Genomic DNA, 27,500 nt, shown 5'->3' with positions numbered 1-27,500 from the left:
AAACACACACATATACACACACACACACACACACACATACATACATACACACACATAAACACACACATATACACACACACACACACACACACACATACACACACACACATATATACACACACACATACACACACACAGGTTAGATAGAAAAGAAAATGAAAGAAGAAGAACAAGGAGAAGAAGAACAAGGAGAAGAAGAACAAGGAGAAGAAGAACAAGGAGAAGAAGAACAAGAACAAGAAGAAGAAGAAAGGTCAGAACTTCAATCAACAGCTTCCCCTGAAATCATCTTCCCATGTAAAGTTCAGACGCATGTTGACCAACTGCCCTTAAACTTTCGGGGGAAACATCCTCCTTGTCCCCAAATGCCCAAAACGAGTTTCTGTGTTGTCTTAGGGGGGAGAAGAGGAGAAGAGGAGGGAGGAAGAGTGGGGGTGGAGGGAGGAGGAAGAGTGGGGGCGAGGGAGGAGGGGTGGGGGAGGGAGGGAGGAGAAGGGTGGGGAGGGAGGGAGGAGAAGGGTGGGAGGGAGGAGGGAGAGAGGAGGAGGAGGAGAGGGGAGGGGGAGGAGAAGAAGGAGGAAGAGTGGGGGGAGGGAGGGAGGGAGGAGGAGGAAGAGTGGGTGGGGGGGAGGATCACTAGATTCAGTCTTAGGTCATGGAAAATGATGATTTGAAGGCTAGTGAGAGACGGGGTGGAGGAAGAGGAGGAAGAGTAGGGAGGGGTAGGAGAAGAGGGGGAGAGGGAGGAGGGAGGGGTAAGAGAAGAGGGGGAGAGGGAGGAGGGAGGGGTAGGAGAAGAGGGAGGGAGGGAGGGAGGAAGGAAAGAAGTTAGTAAGTTAGTGAGACGGAGAAGGAGAGGCGAGGCGGAGAAGGATGGAGAGAGTGAAAGAGAGAGTAACAGGAGGGGGGGGGGGAGGGAGTGAACAGACAAAGTTAGAGGGAGAGCAAGAGAGAGAATTGGAGCGGAAAAACAGATTGTCAGGGAGGGAGAGAAGAATAGAGAGAGAAAGGGGGGAGGAGAGAGGGAAAAGAAAGCAAAAGAGATACAATTCCAGAGCAGTGCATGTCTACAAAGGGTGTATGAATGCATGACGGGGTTAGCCACGGGTCCCTTGTGGAGAGGGGGAAGGAAGGAAGGAAGGAAGGGGAGGGGGGAGGCAGAGAAGAAGAGGTAAGAGGGAGGGATGGGGATGGGAGGGAGGGAGGGAGGGAGGGAGGGAGAGGGAGAAGGAGGAGGGGAGGGACGGAAGGAAGGAAGGGGAAGGGAAGGAGAGGGAGCAGTCCGAGAAGGAAAGGTAGGAAGGAGGGAGAGGTAGTAGTGAGGGAGGGGGAAGGAGAGGGAGGGATGGGGATGGAATGAAAGGTAGGAGAGAGAAGGGGAGGAAGGGAGGAAAGAAGGAAGGAAGGGGAGGGAGGGAAGGAGAATGAGAAGAAGGAGGGAGGGAGGCAGAGAAAGAAAGGTAGGAGGGAGGGAGAGGTAGTAGTGAGAGAGGGGGAAGGGGGTAGGGGAAGTCAGGTGGTAACAGATAGCGTATTGATCGATAAATTACCTGCAGCTGGTTGTGAGAATAACGCACGCCCACTTTGACATTTACGATGCCTCCCCTTTCGGAAGTCGCTACCGTCCGATGGTATTTTAGATCTCACTCTATTTTAGGATCAAGAGAAGAGATTTTTTTTCGGGGGGGGAGGGGAGGGGGAGTGTTGGGGGAAGTGGGTGATTTTTGGTGGGAATCGATATGTTACAAAGACTAATTACAGTGAAGTGAGCGGGATAACTCTTGAGCGACGGTTAGGTCTTGGTTATTTGTGAGAGAATTAGGGGATGTAATTCTTCAGTATTATTATTACAGATTGTTGGTAATGGTTGGATGATCGAATATAGTTTACATGAATATATAAAAGATATATATAAAGGAACAGTCTCTGCGTATTACTAAAAATACAGTCTTAACGTATTATCAGAAATACAGTCTCAGCGTTCTAATAAATGATAAAGCACACGATCGCATTGTTCCCAGCATAGGACCAATTCCGAAAATCATTATATATTAACAGTTGATATATAATGCATCAGAACCTTGGTGTCACATGGTTCGATATGCAGGCTTATCTATCACGACGATGTAGGCCTACCCCGTACTATTTAATAATAGAAACACGAACTTTTGCTTTCTCTCATAGCGATACTCATCACTGAATATTTCAGTAATGACTGTACGTACAAATGTACAAGGATGCTTACGGTACCACAGTCATCAGTGAGAAAGAGAGATTGAAAAAAAACATCATTTTAAGCTACATAAAGATACGAGACATAAATGCAATCTCAAGCTATGCAACAATAAAGCCTTACATCTAAACAAAATCACAACCCCCATATATATATCTATGAGAACTGTAGCGCACAAAAGTCGCGTTGTCGGCCGAGGTTACGTTAGCAGCCTCCACCTTTGGACTTCGTAAACAAGGCTCTCCGGCGTGGCTTTTTGCTGGGATCAAGTCGCCAGGTAACTGTTCAGAAGGTCGCCAACAAAGTCCGGGTGGTGGCAGAGTGCGGAGACCACTCGCCTGTCAGTGGTAGCACTCGGGTCTGACCACACGTGCTCTTGTGCTTGGCTCCTTGCTTTCGCCTTAAAGTGTTATTTTGCTCTTTTGTTCCGCCAAGGACGGGTTCGATCTCGGCGTGCTTTGGTTCGATCTGGTGGAAAACGGGTTGGCTTTAGTTTGATTCGCGCGTCGACACGGTCATTTCGGTGCGGCGGGCGTATTTCCCCCCCCCTCCCCCCCGGATCGTGTGTGCGTTCTCTATTTTTCGTGTACTTTCCCAACTCTGTGGGTCTGTGTGCGTGTTTGTTTGTGTGTAACCCCACCGAACGGAGTCTACCCTTCCGGTGTATGTGTGTGTGTGTGTGCGCGCGACTTTGTGACGTGTACACGAAACTGTCCTGAAGTTTTGAGCGTGTGTTTTACTCGACCCGCTACTCATTTTCCATCATGAGTGAGTGTGAGGTGGAGGTCGTCCCACGATGCGGTGGCGTGTGCAAGTAAGTCTCCAACTCAGCTTAACTTGGATGTTAGGCTATTAACTTTGTGTTTTCTCCCCTTTCTAGTTTCTTTTCTTGATTTTAGTTTTTTCTTTTATTTACGGATTTTACTTTCCAGAAGAAGAAAAAATCGGGGTTTTATATTTTCTTTCGATAGCTTAATTTGTAAGCGAAACTAGACAAAGATATATCAATCTATGGAAACTCCGTAAATGTATATCTAACTGCATATCTAACGAGCCTGTGTTTCCGTGAGTCCTGGGTGTACATAAGTAGTGCCGAGGGAGGCGAGATTGTCCGTCCCCCCGACAATCCCCCCCCCCCCTCCACAGGTCGCCCCCTTCAGAAAGAGCAGAAGGTGTTGGTCAGAAGAGAAAAGGTCTGGCGTCGCGTGCTGCGGCCGTCTCACACGCTACGCGCTTTCGGGGGGCCCTGGGGAGAGAGGGGAGGGGTGGGGTGGGGTAGGGAAGAGGGAGAAGGGTGGGGGAGGGAATGATTACCCTTCCGGAGGGCGAATTCGCAGAGGGTGCGTAGGGCGGCGTCCACTGGGAGGACACTGAGGGTTCTGTCCCTCCTGAAGGGCGCCTGTGGCAATCCCCGAGAAACACTGACCCGATGGGGAAGTTATGCTCCCGTGGACGATTCTGATGGGCGTGGGTTAGCCCTGTCTGGCGTGCGGAGGGGCGTGTGGTGAGCCTGACGGAGGGAGATTATGTCATGTCACGCTGTGCCATGCCACTAGCTTACCACGCACAGGGGATTGTCTTAAAAATAATCTCGCACTTGCTCTCTGCCTTTCTCTTCCCCGCGTGGCTTTAAGTCATCTGTTTAAGCGCTGCGGGCGATTCGTCACTTTCCCGCCATTAGACACACGGGCGGGATAGCATCGGCGTAATGAGAGTGACGATGCACACATAACTCCTTATTAAAGAAAATATGAGCGGATGAACAACTTGAGATCTCTTCGTCAATGTTTTGTGTGGTTGTAGAATCATAAAAAAGAATAGTATGATGGTGTATAACAACAAATCCCCCAGGTGGAAATCGCAGGTGGATGATCGCGTGGAGAAGAAAAAGAAAATGAGAGTGGAGAGCCATTGTTGCGAGGGGTAACGATGCTAAAATGGCGGGCGCGATCGGTTTGTCTTTGTGGGAAGAAATGAGAGTAGGTCTCGAACACTAGGGTCGAGGAGAAGAGGGAGTCATTCGTTGATGGAATAAAAGAACTTGGGGAGATACGGATGGAGGGATGATAGAGATGGGGAAGAGGAGGGGAGAGATGAGGGTGGAGGGTCAGTGGAGCGTGACGTTGAGGTGAGGTAGACACTCCACCCACTAGACAACACCTGCCGCCTCAACGCAGCGTGGCAACCACTCTCTCTGTTTCTCTCTCTCTCTCTCTCTCTCTCTCTCTCTCTCTCTCTCTCTCTCTCTCTCTCTCTCTCTCTCTCTCTCTCTCTCTCTCTCTCTCTCTCTCTCTCTCTCTCTCTCTCTCTCTCTCTCTCTCTCTCTCTCTCTCTCTTTCTTTCTTTCTTTCTATCTCCTTTTGTAACATAACCTCCAACTTCCATTAAAAAAATCTTCAGAATATATCTAAAAATGTATAATTATTTTCAAAAATCCTAAGGACTGATGTATTTGTTTTCTCAAGAGGAAACGGACTTTGTGAACACGCAAATCCCGCATATATAAGGAAAGGATAACAATGTGGATACAAAAATGCAGGCGTTCATACGCGGAATCTGAGTACCCAGTCCCCCCCTCCACCTCTTTCACCCGTACTCCCCCCTCCCCTCCTTCCAATTATTCCCTCCCCCCCTCCTTCAATCTCTCTTCCTATCTCCGCTTCATCCTTTCCCTTTTCTTCTCTTCCTTTCTCCTTCTCCCTTCCCTTTCCTTCTAGTCCCCTGCCCCTTTCTCTTCCTTTTCAGCTCTTTCCCTTCCTGCATTCTCTTCCCTTTCGTCCAACCTCTCCTATTCCTTTACTCCCTCCTCCTCCTCCTCCTCCTCCTCCTCCTCCTCCTCCTCCTCATCCCTCTACCCTTCATCCCTCTCCTCCTCCCTTCACCTCCTCCCCCTCCACCCTATTCCCTCTAGCGTCTACCCTCTCCTCTTCCACCCTCCCCTCCTCAGCGTTCCCCCTCTCCCCTTCCAGCCTCTACTCCTCCCCCTCCACCCTTTACTCCTCCTCCTCCACCCTCTCTCCCTTTCCTCCTCTTCCTCCATCTTTTCCTCCTCAGCGTCCACCCTCTCCCCTCCACCCTCTCCTCCTCCCCCTTTCCCCCCTCCACCCAATCCTCCTTCCCCTTTCCCCCCTAAACCCTCCCCCTCCACCCTCTCCTTCTACCCCTCCACCCTCCCTCCCTGCGCATAATCACTCCCAGAAGCGCTCTCTTCACGACGATGCTCTTAGGGGGGGAGGGGGAGGGGAGGAGAGGAACTTACTTCTCACGCTGCAATATTGCAAGCTCGAAAGTTATCGGTTGCCGGTCGGATCTCCTTTGCCTTTTGTTCATGCTTATTCCTCTGATTTTTTTTTTTTTCATTTGTGTCATGTATGTGTGTCACCGTGAGCTTTCCCTCGGGCGGCCATTATCATTATCTTCGGGGTCCTCTTATTACCGACGACATGGCCATTAGTCATTGCTGTTATTAAGCTCTTGTTTTTTTCTTTCTTGTTTTTTTTTCCTCAAATTTATTCCTTAACATCGGTAGCTGTATTCTCCCTCTTCTCTCCCTCCCTCTTTCTCTCCTTTCATTTTCTCTCATATTTCCTCCGTTTTACTTATTCTTGACTTTATCCCCCTTCTCTCTCCTTCCCTCATTCAATCTGATCTCGGACCTTTTTCCCTTCTCCCTATTCCTCACTCTTCCTACTTTCTCCTTCCCTCCTCCTTCCTCCTCCCTTCTTACCTCCCTCCCTCCCTTCTTCCCTAGAATTTTTTTTTCAAGGATGGTAAAAGGTTAATTGTATGGTTTAGCAATACCGTTCAACCATGATCTTAACTATTGGTTATGGTTTGTGATAAGTAGTGTTGTAGACAAAGGAATACTATGAATTGATGAAAATAGAATGAAAATCATGTGTATATATACATGTTTATATATATATATATATATATATATATATATATATATATATATATATATATATATATATATATATAAGCACACATACACACCACACACACACACACACACACACACACAACACACACACACACACACACACACACACACAACATATATATATATATATATATATATACATATATATATATATATATATATATATATATATATATATATATATATACACAAAGAGATAAAGAAATAGAGAAACATAAAATTCTTAGATATATTTTTATCATTAGTTTGTTTCCGCGACGATGTTTCTTTATATTGTTTTTATTCATCTTAAAAAGCCGTAAACTGCCTTGTTTACCGTTCGATTTCCTGATTCCATTTCATTTCATTCCCTGATGGAACAACAGAACCATAATGCAACGTTTCCTTTCAACGACTAAAATTTACGAAAAAAGAGGGGACGTTATCCAAAAGCATCGTTCGTAATGACGTGAGAACTCGGGTAATTGCCACACGAAAGAAAATAGAACAGAAGAAAAAGATCCACCAGCCCCAGTAGCTTATTTCCGGGTTGAGGCACAGTTCCCCCCTTTGCCGCGAAGTGAGTTTCGGGTCGAATAGTCGACGGGCGTACTCTGTCGTGGGAGAAACCCTCATTTAACCGCGTCGAGTTTTTGCGCGGGACTTTGTCGAGCTCGAAACCCGTTTGGTGCATCGAAAAGACTTGATTTTGCGAAGGAGCGGAGACAAATAACAAGAGATGGATAGATTGTAAGTAAGATGTGTGGGGTGCCCGCTCCTCCTCCTCTCCTGACAAGTTGAAGGAGACACAAGGACGTCTGTGTGTGTGTGTGTGTGTGTGTGTGATGGGCGTGTAGGAATCTGTGGTTTGGAGAACATAGGAAGCGTAGGTTGACTAGGGAATGCAAGGACGCTGATCATTCGAAATTTTGGGATCAAAGTCACGCTCTGATGGGGGGTTGGGGGAGTGACGAATTGCAATTCCATATTTTTTTTTATTTGTTCTGTTTGCTTTGTTTTTTAGCTTCTGTTGGATGTGAAGGAATCCGTAAACGACCAGAGGATTTTTATGAAGTCGAGTTATTCGGTGAAAAAAGCAACATGGCGGGATTACAGAGACCTTGAAACATTTCGCCTTATTTCAAACCTAGGCCTGGCAGACAGACCTCGTGTGGGTGGCCTTGTGGGCGTCGATAGGAGTGCGTGCAAGTGTGGGGAGGGGTGTGGGTGTGGTTGTAGCTCGTAACGGCAAGGCTGCGGTGTTCGTATGTGACATTTTCACTTGATCGTCTGTGCGAGCGATACAAAAACGCGGCGTTGATCCGATGGCTCACTGGATTACGTTACAAGAACGCTGCGAGCTCTTAAGTGCCTCGCTCTCTCATGACTACTGGTCTCTGTTTCTCAGTTGATATTAGACGTCTGTTTATCTGGGAGATATATTGGCATGTTATTGTCTTGGGGCTAAGCTAGAAAACGTTAAAGAGCCTTAGATAAGGAGTGGTTGGCTAGTCTCACGATACTAGAAAACGATTTAGAAATCTTGGACAAATAGTGAGTGTCTAGTCTTATGTCCTCATGATAATTCCTTAGTTCCGATCCTGTTTATAGTTAATGATTCCCATCGATTACATAATGACAAGGTTATCAAGGCAATGTATATTCCAGTTTTTCTCTCTTGGTGTCCAGTTATCTTAACAGTTCATGCTGCAAGTAAGATTTATTATTTCTATTCCATTTTGTTGTTCTAATTTGTTATAATCGCAAAAATAATTATGATGATGATCATAACGATAATACAATAATTGTAATAATGTTAATGATAGTGATAATAACTTCTAAAGTGATTATGGTAACAATATTGCTAATGCTTACGATAATAGAAATTATGGTAATGAAAAAAATATCGTTAAGGATGATAATAATGATGATGAAAATAGTAAGGCTATTAATAATGAAAATGATGATAAGGATGGGAATAATTATTAGGATTCTAATGATACTGATATCGTTAATGACATTGATGATAAATGTTAATAACAGGAATAATGATAATGATAATATCCAGTAAAATTAATTTTCACTACGTTTGCAAACAAAATACCCAGATTTCTTTTCCAACATCCGTAATATATATGAGGATTAGGAGATGACATACAAGTGCACGAGGCATTCTGTCCTGCATGACATTTCAGTCTTGCATGACACTTGCAATATCACATAACATCCGGTGTTATGCTATGGGGAGTGTCGGAAGTCCCAGGTCAAAGGGCGTACGTTACCCGTGTGGTAAGTGGGTCAGGTCAGCTAGAGCGATTTGTGTATGTGTATGTGTTTGTATGTTTATATGAATATATATATATATATATATATATATATATATATATATATATATATGTATATGTATATGTATATGTATATGTATATGTATATGTATATGTATATGTATATGTATATGTATATGTATATATATATATATATATATATATATATATATATATATATATATATATATATGTGTGTGTGTGTGTGTGTGTGTGTGTGTGAATATATATGTGTGTGTGAATATATATGTGTGTGTGAATACATGTGTGTATGTGTATGTATATGTATGTGTCATTATGAAATCGGGCTACGTAAAGACGTGATGTATTGTGATCATTTTTGTGTAGTTTGTGTTCTATATATGTTAAATAGATTCTGAAGTTTGATGTATATAGTGATAATCTCATTCTCAGCATTGATTTAGTTACTAGTAGTAGTGTCAATATTGATAGTAATGTTAGTAGTAGTAAGAGTCAAATAATAATAATAGCAGTACCACTTACCATCACCACACTATATATACTCACTCACTCTCTCACTCACTCTCACTCAGACTTACACTCACTCGCACTCACACACACACACACACACACACACACACACACACACACACACACACACACACACACACACACACACACACACACGCACACACACAAGGTCACCTATCTCCCCCTTGACCTTTGTGTTCGTGGCAGAGACAGACAAAGAGAACGAGGAAGAGACAAAGAGGACGAGAGAGATATAAAGAGAGGGAGAGAGAGAGAAAGAGAACGAGAGAGAGAGAGAGAGAGAGAGAGAGAGAGAGAGAGAGAGAGAGAGAGAGAGAGAGAGAGAGAGAGAGAGAGAGAGACAAAGAGAGGGAGAGAGAGAGACAAAGAGAGGGAGAGAGAGAGACAAAGAGAGGGAGAGAGAGAGACAAAGAGAGGGAGAGAGAGAGACAAAGAGAGGGAGAGAGAGAGACAAAGAGAGGGAGAGAGAGAGACAAAGAGAGGGAGAGAGAGATATAAAGAGAGGGAGAGAGAGATATAAAGAGAGAGAGGGAGAGAGATGAATAGATAGATAGAGAGAAAGAGAAAGAACTAGAGAGAGACCGATTTACAAACCTCATTTTTTCACACACAAGGAAGGACGCGGAGGCTCGGAGGAGGGGCTGGAGGGGTTAGGGGAAGGTATAGCAGGAGGTAAGCAGGTAGAAGGACACCAGAGTAGGTAGGGGAGGCGGGTAGGGATGGGGGAGGGGTAAAGGGTTGAAGATTAAAGGGCGTGCAAAATGGTCAGAGTTTTGGACAGTGCTTCTTTGTCTTGAAGTCCATTTTTTGTTGCATTTGTATCTGACCATAATGTTATTGCTTTTGTTTTTGTTTATAAGTTGTTTTTTCTCTTGCAAGTTGGGTGCACTTTAACATTATATAATTGTTCTCAAGGGAATAGCTGTCTCTGTTCTTGTTTTTGTTGTTGCTGATGTTGTTGCATGTTGATAGCATGGGCGTATCATTTCCACTCCAATATTAAGAACATTGCTGTCACTGTTGTTCTTATCATAGATATAAATCCTTGATATCATTAAAGATTATCAAAATACATACAACCCATACAAACCCTGACACAAATTTTTGAAGAAGAAGAAAAAAAAAGATTAAGGAACCCCTTTAGAAGATCCATAAAGCTGTACTGTGCTTTATCATAATTAAAACAGTCAATTAAGTACTCACTTTAATAGCCAATTAAGGAGTTTACGCGAATCACGTCACTTCCGGCTCCGTTGTGCGTTGACGGTGTTGCTTTTGAAGTCCGCTAGAAAAATATACTGAGATTCTTGAATGTGACTGACTGTTGCAAAACGCCAAGTCAAAGGGTTCGTTGGGAATGGTTGGCGGGGGTGGGGTGGGGGGGGGAGAGATAGGGAGCACACTATCACACACTCTTTCACACACACACACACACACACACTCTCTCTCTCTCTCTCTCTCTCTCTCTCTCTCTCTCTCTCTCTCTCTCTCTCTCTCTCTCTCTCTCTCTCTCTCTCTCTCTCTCTTTTTCTCTCTCTTTTTCTCTCTCTTTCTCTCTCTCTCTCTCTCTCTCTCTCTCTCTCTCTCTCTCTCTCTCTCTCTCTCTCTTTCTCTTTCATCCTCTCTCTCTTTCTCTTTCTCCCTCTCTCTCTTTCTCTCTCTCCCTTTCTTTCTCTCTCTCACTATCACTATCACTCTCATATACACTCACTCTTTCACACTCGCACTCCACTCTCTCACAGAGAGAGAGAAAAAAGGGAAAGAGAGAAAAAAGGGAGAGAGAGATGAGGAGGAGGAGAGAGGGGAGGTACAGAATCAGAAAATGAGACACAGAAAGCGAAAGAGAAATCTACCGAATGGGAGAAAGAGAACCAATCGAACAAACATGGAATAAAGAGAAGAATGAAAGTGGAAAGAGAGAGAGACAAGACACAGAGACAGGGACAGAATTACCCCATGATTACCTATCCATCCACTTCACACACTGACTTCACCGACTGTGTTCTCGTATTACCCTGTTATTTTATTTACGAGGACATAGTTCAGCTCTCCGAAACCCAGGTGAACTTAAGGTCAGGCGCCTAGGAGGAAGTCGGAGCTAGTGCTACGATTACGTAAAGGTCAGGACTAAGAGGATGGTCAGAGCTAAGAAGACACGAAGAAAAAGGTCAGATCTAAGAAGACTCAAAGAAGGTCAGTGCTAAGAGGAAGTCAGAGCCTGTGCTACGATCACGCAAAGGTCAGGACTAAGAGAAAGGTCAGTGCTAAGAAGACTCGAATACAGTCAGCGCAAAGAAAGTTCAAAGAAGGTCAGCGCTAAGAAAACGTCAAACCAAAGAAGAACAACACTAAAAGGACAGAAAGGTCAAGTGCTAAAAGGAAGTCAAAGCCAGTGCCACGACCACGGAAAGGTCAAGACGAACAAATCACCATCGAGGAGACTTGGGTGTTCTTGCGTCATCGTTTTTGGGTTGATGTGATTGAGTTTGCTTTTATGTCATGAGGTTAATGGTGTTTGTCTTTGGGGCTTTGGGGTTGTGTTTGGTTGTTGTTGTTGGTGGTGATGGTGGTGGTGTTATCATCGTCATTTTCACCATCGTCATCGTCATCACCATTACCATCACCATCAACGTCATTAGTAGTTATCATTTTATTATCATCATTGTCATTATGACTTACCATTGCTATCATAATTTCTAACATCATGATCCACATTATAGTGTTAATATCACTTTTATTTCTTATTAGTTATCATTGCTATCAACATATTATCAACATGACTTTTCTCATCATTGCGTCTTCAAAGTTTATTCTCACAAAGAATCTCATAAACACTCTTTCATATCATTCACTTCATACTCCTTACCTCACCTTTACCAACATACCTTAAAAAGAAGGGAGACAAACTCATACACCTCATCCTTTGAACCTCATAATTCTCATCCTTCATACCTCATACTTATCATCCTTTGAATCTCATACTTCTCATCCTTCGTACCTCATACTCCTCATCCTTTGAACCTCATACTCCTCATCCTTTGAACCTCATACTTCTCATCCTTTGAACCTCATACTCCTCATCCTTTGAACCTCATACTTCTCATCCTTTGAACCTCATACTTCTCATCCTTCGTACCTCATACACCTCTTGGTTTGTACCTCATACTCCACATCCTTCGTACCTTACTCCTCCCCGCCCTTTAGTACGTCATATTCCACATCTTTCGCACCTTGTAATCTTCACCCTTTGTACCTTATATCCCTCATCCTTTACACCCCGCACTCCTCATCCTTTACTCTTCATCACCCATGGTTGTATAGAAAGCTTTTCTACATCGGTATTTGTCAGATCCTTCAGTCGGTACTCTGTGTCCTTCTACTCAAGCATTGTTGGCTAATGTCAGCGCACGTCTTATAAAAGATACATACACACGCACTCGGACACTCGCACGCATATGCTGAGGCATATGCATATGTATGCGCACATACGCACACGTACACACACACACGCACACGCACACGCACACGCACACGCACACGCACACGCACACGCACACGCACACGCACACACACACACACACACACACACACACACACACACACACACACACACACACACACACACACACACACACACACACACGTTTCTACAGCTGGCAGACTGACTGCTTCTTGCATGCATGTGCTAGCGTCCATTTTTTGTACTTATATACCATCAAATCTGGTTTATTTTACAACATAATTTTTGTGTCTCGTAATCTTAACCGTTAGTGCCTTATACGTCCCTTCTTCCACCTTATACCTCCACCTTATTCCACCTTACTCCACCTTACTCCCAACTCGTACTTCCTATCCGCCTTATACCTTCCCCTTCCCACCTTATACTTTCTCCTCTTCCACCTTATGCCACCTCTTTCCCGACTTATATTTCGTACCCACTTTATGCCACGTTACTCTCCCCTTATACCACGCCTCTCCCCACCCTCCTTATACTTCCTCCCCTTCAACCTTCCCACTCCCCCCCCTCCTTCCTCCCTCCTTCTCTGATCCCCCTCCCCTTTCCCCGTCTCCTCTCCCCCCTCTCCTCTCCCTCCTCTCCTTCCCCCCTCTCCTCCCCCCCTTCCCCTCCTTCCCCTCCCTCCTCTGACCCCCTCCCCCTCCCTCTCCCCCCTCCCCCCTCCCCTTCCCTCCCCCTCCCTCCTCCTCTCCTCTCCCCTCTTCTCTCCCCCCCTCACCCCCCTTCCCTTACCGCAATGTTTGCAAAGACACGTTTACAGCTTAAGGGCTACTTTTTATTGCAAGTTGATTTGGCGCATGTTGTATCGTGGCTTTGCGGAAAAGCTGGTAGAAAGCAAGGAAACGAAAAAAGGCTTTGGTTGTGAAAAGGTGGAGAAAAATAGCGAAAAACGTGGAGGGAGGGAGAAATAAAAGGGAGAATTCGTAAGAGGTGGGAATTGGGGAGTGAGTGAGAGGAAGGGTGAAAGAGAGAGAAGGGGGGAGGTAGAGGAGAGAGAGGTGGGGGAAGATAGAGGGCGACAGACAGAGACAGAAAAACAAATACATATATATATGAGAGAGAAAGAGAGAGAATGATTGTGTGTGTGTGGGTGTGTCTGCTAACGTCCGTCTGTGTGTGTGTGCGTGTGCGTGTGAGAGAGATAGAGCGAGCAAGAGACTACCTCGATGGAAAGACTGAATCAAAGGCCCACAAAATAACGGAAAAAAGAAAAATTCTATACCAGTCAAATTTAGTGAGATTTCTTTTTCCATCTTCGTCAGACCACGTGAAAAAGGCGTTTTTATATTTCATTCTATTGTGATGAATTTGTCATGTATTGTTATTAGTTTATTATTTCTGGATTCCTCTTTTTTTATTGATTGCTATATTCTATCATTATCTTATCTCTGTTTATCACATTACTTACCCATTTACTTCCATTTTTTACCATTCCTCTTCGTAAAAGACACTTTCACCAGCAAGCAACACTCGTGCATATAGACCATCTCAGACAAACCTTTCACCTCATCTTTAATCATCTTCATCATCATCATCATCCATCACATCTCTATCAAAGAACAAGTCGATCACTTATCCTTCATAGCATTAGTATTCCATCGGTAAATCACATGCACGATTTGCATTCTCATCGGCAACGGTCATGAGGGAGTCACTCTGAAGGTCAGGAAAAGGAAAGTCTTATGAACAGGATGTCATGGCAAGACTCCTATTTGCTCTAGGGACATGGTGAGTCCTATGAATGGGAGGATGTGAAGGAATGCGACGGCGCGTGATTTTCCGTCGAAATTGTTCTTGTCGTTTGTACTTTGTGTGATTCGTTTCGTTTAATTAAGGAGGGAAATAAAGGACAGAGAGAGTGAAAGAGAGAGAGAGAGAAAAGCATAAGGAGAGTGAGAATATTCGTGTGCTAAATTTGTCGGCCAATTGGTGCTTGACGTAAGCTGTATATCTCTCCTCCCTTCCCAACCCATCGTGCGCACACACCCCCAGATGGCTGATGGGACCACCTGGCCGCGTCGAGGATGACCCCTGGTGCAGCTGGGTCGATGTGGGTCACCTGGGGGGTCATGATTCATTGGACGAGTTATGAGATAATAGCAGCGTAATAGGCTCCGTCCGCATACTCGCTTCACCTCTTTATTTACACGCGCATCGCGAGTTGCTTTTGTTTCTACGCGTCAGCCGTTGCCTTCACGTGTTGTTACCTTCGTTTTGCGTCGTGTGAGCGCTGCGTGTCTTGGAGACTCGCTGCCAGGGTGCCAGGGGCCCGGGGAGGGTGCAGGTGCTGGGAGGCAGCGCGGAAGTGCCCATCAGCAGGCCCTGGTGGCGGTGCCGCTGCCCCACAGCTGAGAATGAAAGTAAAACAGTGTGTTTCCTCTTGTAACAACAGTGACGTGAACGTGTAACCCCTATACAGAGACAGATGAGGTGTTAGCCTTCAATTAAAATGAACAGCTATGATATGTTTATGAACTGGTTTCTATCCTTGCCCGTGGTCAGCCCTCGGCACAGGAAGGGGGACTGAAATGTCAAGAGTACGTACTGCATGATCTATTATCTTTTTTCATTATCCTCACCAGATAAGTTACAGATTTACCTGTATCGTGGTTGCAAAAGCTGGCATAAAGTTTTAGCCGAGGCAGAGAATGGGGTTTTGCTGCTGTTTTCATAAATCGTAGGTCCCAGTTGCCGTAGTAAACTTGGAGTCTAACCCGACCGTTCATAGGGACTAAATGCAAAGTAAATTCATAGCAATTGTTGAAGGATCCGACTTATACTTAGAGCTCTTACAGGTAAACGAAAGACCCGCCCGCACGCGATCTTGATAATCCTGAGTGGAGGTAAATCTTGGCAATTTTCTGAAGACTTCTCTCTTCCTGGTCTTATTTTTTCTTCGTGTTTTTTTTTTATCGTCTTCGCTCTTCTCTTCTCTTCTTTTATCCATTTATTTGTTTGAATCGTATTTCCTCCTTGTGTGTCTGCGTTTCCTGGCATCTTGATATTCACGTTTACTCTGTCCCCATCACCGCTTCCACTTCTTTTGCCTCTTCTTCTCTTTCTCCCTGCCTCCCTTCCTGGCCCTCTTCCTCCGCCCTCGCCCTCCCTAAGTGCTGATCCTCCTCAACTTCCACTTCCCTCTTGCAGCCTTCCCCACCACGACCGAAATCACCCTCACTGGGCCTCCCTCCCTCCATTCCCTCCATTCACTCCTCTGCCCCTCCATCTCTCCCCTGCCCTACCCTAATTCTCCACTCTTTCTCTGGCCCTCCATCCTTCCCTTGTTCATCTACCTTTCCCCTGTTTCTCCCCACCCTTCCGCTGTCACTCCATTTCTCTCCTGCCTTTCCATTCGTCCCTTGTCCCTCTGTCCCTCCCTGGTTCTTCACGACCCTACTTCCCCTTCATCCTTACTTATCCCTTCATCCCTCCAGCGCCCCTCCTTTCCCCCCCTCCCTGGCCCTGCGCCCCTTCACTGTCCCTACGCCCCTTCCCTGTCCCTACGCCCCTTCCCTGTCCCCAAGCCCCTCCATTGTCCCTCCACGCGGTGCCAGAACTAGACCCGGAACAAAGGGCTGGGTAGTGACGCTCAACACATGTCACGCAATGTTACTCTATCGATTCCAATCGTGAGCAGCGCCCGCTCACTGCCCGGAGGTAGTTACCAGTCGACACGCATTGTTTGTTGGTCCTCGCTCGCCGGATTCACTCACCGGCGATCACACACATGGCACTTACTCTCTGTGGGCTTAGAAGGGTGCTGGCTGGGCGCAGGTGGTGGCTTTTGCTACGAACATGCGACGATGGCTTTTAGTAGCCGGGTTTACTCATTTATCCACCAGGGAGTGTAAAAGAACACGTGGCATTTTCATTAGCGCGTTTAAACACTTATTCACCGTTAAAAAAAAACATTGGATACTCTAAATAAATAATGAATGAGCGTTTGTAGCTACTTCTGTGCTCGTGTTTGCCCATGAGACTTACTATGGAATTACTGTAGATGGCTCCTAATATCACAAAATGAATGTATGTATGGATAAGCGTCATGACTTCTTTTGTATGTGTGTGTACTCATGATACTTATGTCAGAAAAAACACACTATACATAAAATAAATATATTTTGTGTACAGTGGGTAGTATCATAGTCATAGTATCAACACAGTAGAATTCTTTTGCCTTTCACTATGGTATTAGTGTAGAAAAGAGACATTAGCTTTACTAAACATTTCTTTTGTTCTGAATACACATCATCAACTCACACCGGGATTAAAAAGACATCCAATAAACGAAGTTAGTTTCATCGCAAATCCGTTCCTCCTTAAGACGATTTTCGCCGAGTTCCTTCTGAGGATCATAAAAAAAAAAAAAATCGGGCTTCACGGTGGCTCACTCGATGAACCTCCGGGGAATATGACAACAGAAAATTGGTGTAAAAGGACCTCATGGAGGCCTCATAATTACTAGGGGGTCACTTGCGGCCTTTGGAGCGACGGGCAAAAACACCAAAATATTGAACTTGAAATCACGGAAGGAATGTCATTAGGAAGGACTGCTCGGTCTTTGTGATAAAAAGACGGTCTTTTGGACTGGGAAGTGGGCAGTCTTGGCGCATGAAGGAGGGGAAGAACACACCAATGTGCATGAGGGAACATACTCCAGCATGTAGCCCGATGTATTGGAAATAGAGTGAGCTATATAAAGAGAAAGAAGGATAAAGAGAGAGAGAGAAAGAATGCAAGAGAGCGAGTGAGCCTGGCGTCGCTGAGATTTTGTCTTGTTGTCTGTTTGTCACTGAAATGACAGATAATTAGGTTTGTCCTGCACTTTACGCTCAAGGCCGGATCATCTTTATTGCTCCTACAATAGCTTTTATGGTGTCTTTACAGCTGCTCCCTCTCTCTCTCACTTTCGCTTTTCATTTCCCTTTCGCTCTCGTCTACCTTTTCTTTTGAACTCTCGAAGTCTCTCTCTTACTCTGTTTCTCTGTCTATCAATCCATTGCTTTGTTTTCCGTCCATATGATTATCCCTCTAAATCTACCTGTATCTCTTTCTTTCATTTCGGATATTTCTTTAGCAATCATTTTATGTTACTTGTTTTTCATCCTCATTTTTTTAACATATTTTCTTTCTTCATTTAACACCAATACCAATATATAAAGAATAAAAAATAAATTAAAATAAGCAAATAAACACCAACAAGATAAAACCAAAGTTGACCCCCTGGCGAATCACGCGAAAATCCGTCATTTGCAATCACCTTGCACTCACTTTCACCACCTGACCGTCACCTTCACCTCGCAACCACTTCCCTCAAAATTCTACCCTTGAACTACCACTAAACCAACCATCGCGGCCTCCATCGGGAACCACGAGACCACCTCAATAAAGAAGTATATCGCGGCCTAAAAGTATTGGGTAAAAAGTACGTTATCATGAGGAGAAAATACATCCTCATAGCGTGCGGTAAAAGGGCACACGATCACATGTGCTGCCGAGATTGTCGAGCGGATTACTGCTGCTGCTGTGATATTAGGGCAGGTTTCAACTACAACTCAGATATGGGGGGGATGACTACTACTGCTATTGCTACTACTACTGCTGATGCTGCTACTTCTACTATTACTACTACTACTACTACTACTACTACTATTATTATTATTACTACTATTACTACTATTATTATTACTACTATTACTACTACTACTACTACTGCTGCTGCTTCTGCTGCTTCTGCTGCTGTTACTACTACTACTACATATTATTATTACCAACAAGATATTTGGCAGATAACTTCTACTTCAGATTACATCTGCTACTAAGATATCAGGCATATTAATACAACTAAGATATCAGACAGATTACTACTGCTTATACTAAGATATAAGCCAAATTACTACTACAACAGCTAGCAAGATATACTACAGATTATTGATGCTAACAAGACATCAAGCGGATTCCTACTGCAAGTAGGAAATGTAGATTATTACTACTAACAAAAATACTATTACAACTAAGGTATACGTTAAGATATACGATTACTACTACTACCAAGAGATCAGGCAGACTATTACCGCGACTCCCTCAAAAGCAAAAATACACGAGAAGGCAAAAAGAAGGCACATTTCCTAACCATGTTTCCTGCCTGTTCCGGTGTGGTTGTCGCAATGGAAGGGAAGGTTTTAAGGGAAGGAAACCGTAACGCACAAAATGGCATGCTCAAACACACCGGGAGAAAGTGTAGGGTAAAGGTAGAGGCATATTCAGTCGCTTCTGTTCCGTCGACGCGCCGAAGTTACTCATGCGGTTTCATTACGTTGCGCATCTCTCTTCGTCTTTGTTTCCCACTGGATCTTCTTTTCGTTAGATAGGCCTACAACTCCCAGACGCCTGGGTAAAATACCCCGGGTGCTATGATGACCCCCCCCCCCCGGTGTTTGGCTCGGGGTCGGAAAACAGGGGCTTTAGTTTATAAACTCGGGGTAGTCCGACGACAGGGCTAATTTTAGGTGCTTATATTAATGGATATTGATTCACTTAAGGTGATGCGAGCTGACATGGTGACGAAAGGTCGAATACGGATAGAAAAATGGGCGTTTTCTATTCAAGTGAGAGATATATTTTTTTCATTAAGCGTTAATGATATAACCTGCTTGCATTTGTTGCACGTTGATCAAACCTAATCAGAATTAGAGTGAAATAACATACAAGAGAGTCCAACGTCTGAACTTGACACAGAACACGTAACACACACTGAAGGTCACACATTCAGCTTTAAAAATTACTCCCGGTGCAATTGCAAAGAAAAAGTAGCACACTTGCAATGCCCAACCGTGGCCTAGTCTACCCACGTGTGTGCCCGATACATACATCACGTTTCTTTGCGCACATGTGTCAGTACGTGGGGTTATAGTGTATGCCCGACCACCAAGATCTGTACATGGTGGTTCAGAATGTTAAATGGTTGAATGACGTTGAATGACGTTGCAAGCTCGTGTGGCCTAGCATAGTAAGTGGCATCAGGTGTGTTGCATGCTTTTATGGGAGGGATATATATATACGCGCTTGTGAAGGTGAAAATGTTTTTTTGATGGTATTTTTAATATGTCATAGGCCGGAAGGGGTGTGTTTAATGGTGTTTATGATAATATTGATAATGATAAGGGTAATAGCTAATAATCATGATGTTAATAATAGTGATAGTGATATCAATGATAATTACTGATAATGAGCAATGATGATAACTGATAGTGAGAACAATGATAATATAACGATTACAACAACAATCATGATTACATAACGATGATGATAAGAAATGGAAGAATAGGATTTTTGTCAATATTCGAAAGAAAGAAAAAAATATATACATATATACCTACACATACGTACATATATACATACGTACATATATACATACATACGTACATACATATACACATATACACATACACACATACACACAAACACACAAACACACACATATATATATATATATATATATATATATATATATATATATATATATATATATATATATAATGTGTGTATATATATATATACATATATACATGCATATATTTATTTATTTATTTATATATACATATAGATAAATATATAGATAGCATACGCGTGTGTATATGTATATATGTGTATATATATGTATATATATATACATACATATACATACATATACATACATTTATATACATATATATACATACATATATGTACATACGTATATATACATACATATATATACATACATATATATACATATATATACATACACATACATATATATACATACATATGCATATATATACATACATATACATACATACATATATAGACAAAATATTTATTTTCAGTACAACACTACTAACAACTAAAACCGAGGAGAAAATCCTCTTTAATTCAAATAAAGGGAAAGTACGCATAATGATAATAGTAATAAAAAATCCCCATTATCACTAGGCGTGGAGCTGACAAGCGCACCGTGCGTATTTCCGCCCACATACGATTGAAACAGTGAATCAAAAACCAACGCGAAGATAACCATCTATCAAAACACGGTGGAAACGAGAGCCGCGTACAAAACACAACCCTTTGGCCGCGTATACGCACATCCCCCGCAGGCGAAAAAAACGCGTATTCATCATACATCACACATCACGCCTGCGTTCTAGGGACGGACGGCTCCCACGATACAGGTCACGAATATACGCAGTACTTGCGCCTCGAGTACTTACTTCGGCGTGTGTCATAAATATTACCGCTGGCGACACGGCACGACGCGGGAACGAGCGAGCGATGTCTGGTCGTCTGAAAATGCGTGCGTTGACCTCCATTTTGGCGGGAAGAAATGTTGATGTTGACGGCGTTTCAGGTGTTCGCTGGGTCGGTCGGTCGGGAATTGAATAAATGATTGTCGGGATCTGGGCAGTGACGTGTGCATCTGATATGTGCGGAATGAACGCGTTTCAGACTTTGTTACGATGCGTCTATCGATCTTTCAAGAGTCATTATAATAGAACACACACACACACATATATGTATGTGTGTGTCGTATTCTGATTGATATGTTATCGTCTTCAAAATCGTACGGTCCCTTAAAAAAATTGTTTGGAAATGAAATTAAAAGCATTTTCCTCCGAGTTGTGGCATCAGAGGGAAAAAAACACACACACAGGGGCACATCCCTTTAGCCATATCTTAAAAAATAGCTCAGATATACCTCTATCGGCGTGGTTCCTTCCGTAACTTCTTTTTGCAGACTTTCTTTGTCCGTAAAATCAGTTCCGCCAAAACCCGCCAGCGGCTTCGGTCTGATGGCGCGCTACACCCAGCGAGTTCCTTTTCCTGGGCCCTTCGTTTCCTTGTTTCCTGTCAAGGTATTAACTTCACTAATTGGAACCATTATCAAATTGCGGTGGAGGCGGAGGATGCAGGAAAAGAAGACAATGAAGGATGTAATAAGAAAAAAGGAGGATAAGAATAATAGAGACGGGAGTAATGATAATTTCAACGACTGATAATTTGCCCGGTTGTTTTCCCGCCAAAACTGCGCAGCGATCCGGATGTTACTTTCTTTTGTTGTCTGGATAAGTTTGTTTTCTTTAACGTAGGATGATCCTTTACCTTTTCTGGATATAACAATGGATTAAATTCATTATCGCTCATTAGAAATAAAAAATAGAGGATAAAATATAAATATACAAGTCGAAACAGTAATCGGAAAAGAAGACGGTAGCAACACGTTCGAACGCGTCGCGCTTCTCTCTCACGGGTTGCGTTGGCGACAGGGAAACATTACATTACGCGAGACTAATAATATATGAAGTGCTGAGCGTGTCCACACACCGTCAGTTCCGAAGAAGGGGGGGGGGAGTGGAGAATGAGGGAGGGGAGGGGGAGTTAGGCACGCGTTGCTGGTATCGAAAATAGGGAATTGGCGGGAGGGGTGTAGGGGGTTGGAGGGGTGGTGGTGGGGGTACTCGCGAGTTGCTTGGGAGCAGTGACCTGCGTGCAATATTCTCCCCCTCTACCTCCCCTAATCACTCCCCTTCCCTTTCTCGTTTCCCTCTTCCCTCTTCCCTCTTCGTTCACGCTGTTTCAATCCGCTTCAAACTCTCCTTTACACCGCCTCTTACCTCTTTGCCTTCTATCCACCTGCCACAACATCTTTAATTATCTGACTCCCCCCCCTCACCTCATCCCCTATCCCCTGCCAATCCCTTCTTCTCCCCATACTCATGTTCACCTAACCTCCCCTGTGTACTCCAACCCCTCCCCCCCCGCCCCCCCACCTACCAGATTCACGCAGGCTAATCTCCTTTTTTTCTCTCCACTCCACCTACAGCAACTCTCCTTTCCTCCCTCCCTCCCCTCTACCCCTACTCAACCCCCACTTCAACCCCCTCCCATCACCTCGTACCCCCGAAAAACAAGACTTGTCGATACTCAAAATACCTACTCTTGTCATAAAGCTCTCTTTCTAATGTACTTTTGTTTTACATTCTTCGGAAGTACGCATTAATTTTGTACTCACTTGTCATGACCTCTCCCCCCCCCCTCTTCCCCTTCCTTTTTTTGCCTCCCCTACTTCCCTCCCTTCCTCCCTCCCTTCCTTCCTCCCTCTCCCCCCAGCTGTGTGTTAGTCATCCAGTGTTGGTTTCATTGTGATCGCTTTATGTTTAATAATCAATGGTTGCGAAGTACTGTTACTGAGGGACTCGGTTCATGTGCATGGAAATTAGAAGATAATAAATTCCGTGTAAAAAGGAAGGGAAAAAAACGACTGCTGATTTTCAAGAAGTGGCGTTTCGGATTTGGAGTTTTATTTATTTATTTATTTTTCTTCTTCTTCTTCTTCTTCTTGAGGCCTGGTGATTTTTGATGTGAATGAAGTCGGTTCTTGTGTGAGTTGGAACGCTTCATGTCTCTCTTTTTTTTCCTTCCTTTCGTATCTATCGCAATGATTATGTTTTTATCTATGTGGTTCACACGTCATTTTTTTGCGCCATCTTGTATCTGCGCCTTGGTGTGTGAGCTTGTGTGTCTGTGTCTGTGTTTGCGTTTGTCTGTTTCTCGTATCGCCGTCTCAAATACTTTCCAGCTTTCCAGCGCCATGGTTGTAATGTCATTCCCGTGGTTATGGAAACAAGTCCGACCTAAAGAAAAGGGACTTTGAACGTAGCTTTTGGATTTGTCTTACGTTCTTTGTCCCTTGGATACACTAACCTCTGCAGTCAGGAAAGCAGATTAATGTAGGTAGCATTTATACTTCAAATTCGGAAGTATATCGTGATTGTGTGTATATTTTTGAGAGAGTTTTTTTTATATGTCGGTGTGGTTGGAGTTTGTGTCTGCGGTTCTGTTTGACTGTGAGTTTGTTTGCATTAAATAAGCATTGCTCTTCTCGTAATAATTACGTTAAAAAAATAATACAAAGCAGTTAAGAATTCTCGTTCTGAGTGAATTATAGCTCTGACGTAAATCAATATTATCCTACGCAAAGGTTGGGGTCACTGACACCTGTCGTCAAAATAACCTTTTAAATCTTTCTCGGTGTCTTTGTTGATATGACATTCCAAATGCCCGGTGGAATGCTACGTACGCTTGAGTACGAAGAGCAACATGGATTATTGAAATGTAGGTATTCGACTATGTATATATATATATATATATATATATATATATATATATATATATATACATACATACATACATACATACATACATACATACATACATACATACATACATACACACACACACACACACACACACACACACACACACATATATATATATATATATATATATATATATATATATATATATATATATATATATATATAACCCTAGAGTATTGTTTCTAGTAAAAAAAAAACTTGTAATAGATAATAGGTATTCGATTATTTAATACCACACGTTTGAATTATCACCCACACTCTCTCGTACGGCCGCTGATATAGTTCCATTTGCATCTTTATCATACTTTAGTACCAGTCACAACATGCAACATACTTAGTTAACACCTGCTCGAGGTAACATTTTGATATCATTCCTCATAATTCATAGAGTCAATATCACTTTATCAATTTGCCGTGTCGTACATATGTCTCCCAATTCTGTCGTAGCAAAACATTCAATTTGTTTAGAAATTAGAACTTGAATTTGCAACTGGGTCAGAGTTCACGAAAGGCCACGTGATCTCGTCATGTGACCATTCTCTTCTCAAGGACGCGGTGGTCATGAACGAACCCGTGAATTCTCATGGCATTCATGCACATTACTAATTAACCCATTTCAGAAAGTGTTCTTTTACTGCGGCACATTACACACGTTTTTTTTTTTTTTTTTTTTTTTTTTTTTTTGAGGGGGGGGGGGGGCTGTAACTGGCACGAGAAAGTGCATGATTGCTTTTGGATCATTGCTCCTACCGCCTGAAATAAAATCCAAATATTTTGTACCCGAGTTTACCACTTGGAATTAAGTGTTGCTATTTTGAACAAAGCAAGGCTAGCGTAGTGGTTGCCATACTTAAGTTGCAGCTTAAGTTATGTTGCTATCCTTTCCATTCTAAGAAAGTCACCCTAAAGGCATAAGTGATATTAGTCTATAGTATGTGATATGAAATCGTGTGTCATAACAGGTTGAATAACCCAGGTGGGGGTAATTAACGGAAGGAGTGAATCAGATTATAAGCGAAGTAATTACCTCTACAGCGTAATTTTACTGTTCTTGCAATTGCATAGGTTGCGTGATAATGAACCTAACCATGATTGGCTTATGGTGCACGCGAGGAGAGAGAAAAAAATACGCTACTGTAGATCTGAAAGTTAAAATATATATATGACTGTTTCGTGTGCGCATTTGCTACTGCTTATATATATTTTGAGTTCTGTATATGTTATGGTTGTGCATATGTTATGGTGACATAATGTAGCAACCATACTAGAAAATGTATACAAAGACAGAAGTATATCTACTGCGTTACTGACTCTACGCATGTTTTGAGTTGTGTATCTCGATGCGACGTACCGTAGTAAGCATACTATAGCTAGAATATGTGAATAAACTCATACATAAAAGTATATTTACACAATAACTTCACGTAATGCAATATTTCCTCTTTACTGAGAATGTGTGTCTCATAAGAGGTACTTTATTCCCCTCTGTTTAACTGAAATAATTCCTAAACGAGAATGAAATTATAGCCTAAATTATAGCTTAGCTCCTGCACCAGTAAGGATATATACATAAGATCATTTTTTAAATTAAAAGGGGTTGCGTAAAAGAAGACGAAAATAGGGTATTAAAAAATTTATATTGTAGAAACAGAGTTAGCCTATATAAAATGAACCAAGAAACAGTAAAATAATGACAGTTATAGGGATTAATGAAGATGATTAATACTGATAATAATTAAAATACTATTATTTATAAAAAAAAACTAACGATAATGTTGATATGATAACTACTACTATTTATAACAATTACTACCAATGATAATAACAATTTACAATGATAATTACTGTTACTATTAATACTAACACTTGCAATATCAATTATAACAATGTTCGTTAGGTCGGTGTCCCTGAGATCCAAGGGAATGCAACATATGACCGTGTGCCGATGACACTCCCGCAAGCACATGTTATTCTCTTGCAAATGAGCTCCCTTGTTGGTTCGTTGAGTTAGGGATCATAAAGTTGCAAATTCGGCTGCAACCCGACCAAGCCTTGTTGTTAGATCCGCTGTGTACTCACTCTCGCCTAATAAGCTTATGTATTGCAAGGGGTTCGGTGCTCTGCTTGGTAAATACAGTTTATGGGAAGCAAGTTTACGGTTTGGGGATGTGCATGTGCAACGGGCGTGGAAGTGTGTATTGCAATGTCTGTGATTAGGGCGTGCGTTAATCTAATGAGGAAGATCTAAATTGTTATGTGCTTATTTATCGTTGCCTCATTATTGTTCCTTTTATGATGAGCAACAGCGTCTAGTGATTATAATTGCTTTGGTAAGTAATTTGCAAGATTTCATAACAAGATCTCCTTCTAGTTTTTAGAAGCCTGACTTCAATTCTCTCTTGATTGTTTTATGCTAATGACTAGCCAATTATTGACCTGTTATATGACGTAACATGTAATAGAAAACATCCTTCATTTGCGCGATAAAGGATATGATATATAATGAAATATCTACCTTCTTTACATTATGAAGCATATGAAATATAATGAAATATATGTTATCTAATCAAATATGACTTGTTAACATTTCCACTATTAAATATAAGAGATCTAATGAGATAGAATACCTTATGCAACGCTATCTATTGAAATGAATATCTTATTTCCACGGCACACAAACGATACGATACGCAAGGAAATAAACCCCTTGTTTCTCCGACAAAGTATAATGTGATACCCAGTGAAAGAAATACCTTCTTTCTTCAGTAAAGTATATGCTGCCAAATTAGATAAGTAACCCCATAAATTGCCGACGATGATGTAAGCACCTGAGAGGGGGTTCCATGACGCAGGAACTCCGGTGACCATGGCTACACCCGACGACTGTTTATCTTCCTTAAACAGTGACACACACTCGGTAATCTAAAAAAAGAAAAAAAAAGTGTTATTTTGTTCGTCGGAAACTTTTTATCATTGTTTGGTATCAGAGTCCGGTTGTTGTTGTTTTTTTCTTCTTATTCTTTTATTCGTTTTGGATTTCTCTTTCCCTTTAAAGGGATTTTTGCTTTTCATCTTTGCCTCACCTGACATTTAAACCTGTTTTATATATGCGCTTACGAATACGATTAGCAAAGATTAAGGAAACCTTGCAACAGAAGAAAGCGAGCATACGTACCAGTAACCAGAAGGAAACAAGCTCATATAATAATAACATAGCATAGAGGGGGGACTACGGAATATTGATATTCCGAGCGACCACTTAAGTATGAGGGGAAAATAGACGGATCGCTTGCAGTGTCGAGCAGGAAGGGGAGTTTGCGAGTACAACACCTGGCAACCTTGGGCGGTAAACTGTTTACACACCCATGACATTGCATTTACTGCACTTTCGGGCTTTGCTGCGGCACATCTTACACAAGGGGCGGTTATTGAAAAGATTGAAATGGCTGGTTTCTGTCTCCGAATTTCTGCCTTATTTTCTCTCTTTCTTTCTCTCTCTGTCTATCTATCTATCTCTCCCTCTCTCTCCTTTTCTCTTCCTCCCCCCTCTCTCTCCCTCCCTCTATCCCTCTCCCCCTCTCTCTCTCCCTCTCTCCCTATCCCCCCCCTCTCTCTCCCCTCTCTCTCTCTCCCCCTCTCTCTCTCGTCTTTATTTCGTATTGATACGTGTGTGTCTTTGAGTGTATGGACGTGCTTGCGTCACAATACAACCACACCCAACCAAAAAGGCATACACGCACGAGATATGCCTTTCATCTATATATCAACCAAAGCAGCTTATATATATGTATATATA

General features: G+C 42.8%; 1 protein-coding gene across 4 annotated transcripts in view; it reads left to right on the top strand.

The window, feature by feature from the left end:
• LOC122249526 (uncharacterized) overlaps positions 1-27,500 on the top strand; it is a 60,692-nt gene that overhangs the window by 12,566 nt on the left and 20,626 nt on the right. Inside the window, exon 1 of one of the 4 annotated variants that reach the window (XM_086553878.1) lies at positions 2,896-3,047. The exons of 2 other annotated variants lie outside the window; for them this stretch is intronic. In XM_086553878.1, coding sequence (XP_086410004.1) covers positions 2,998-3,047 — 50 coding nt within the window. In that variant the 5' untranslated portion in view covers positions 2,896-2,997. Of the gene's footprint in view, positions 1-2,895; positions 3,048-27,500 lie in introns of those variants that run through there. One more of the 4 variants, XM_086553876.1, reaches the window with a different exon arrangement.

Source organism: Penaeus japonicus, unplaced genomic scaffold, assembly GCF_977035675.1.
Source record: "Penaeus japonicus unplaced genomic scaffold, GWHDUDI00000001_assembly GWHDUDI00000029, whole genome shotgun sequence".
NCBI classification, from domain to species: domain Eukaryota; kingdom Metazoa; phylum Arthropoda; class Malacostraca; order Decapoda; family Penaeidae; genus Penaeus; species Penaeus japonicus.
This window is presented reverse-complemented; position numbering and strand designations above follow the sequence as displayed.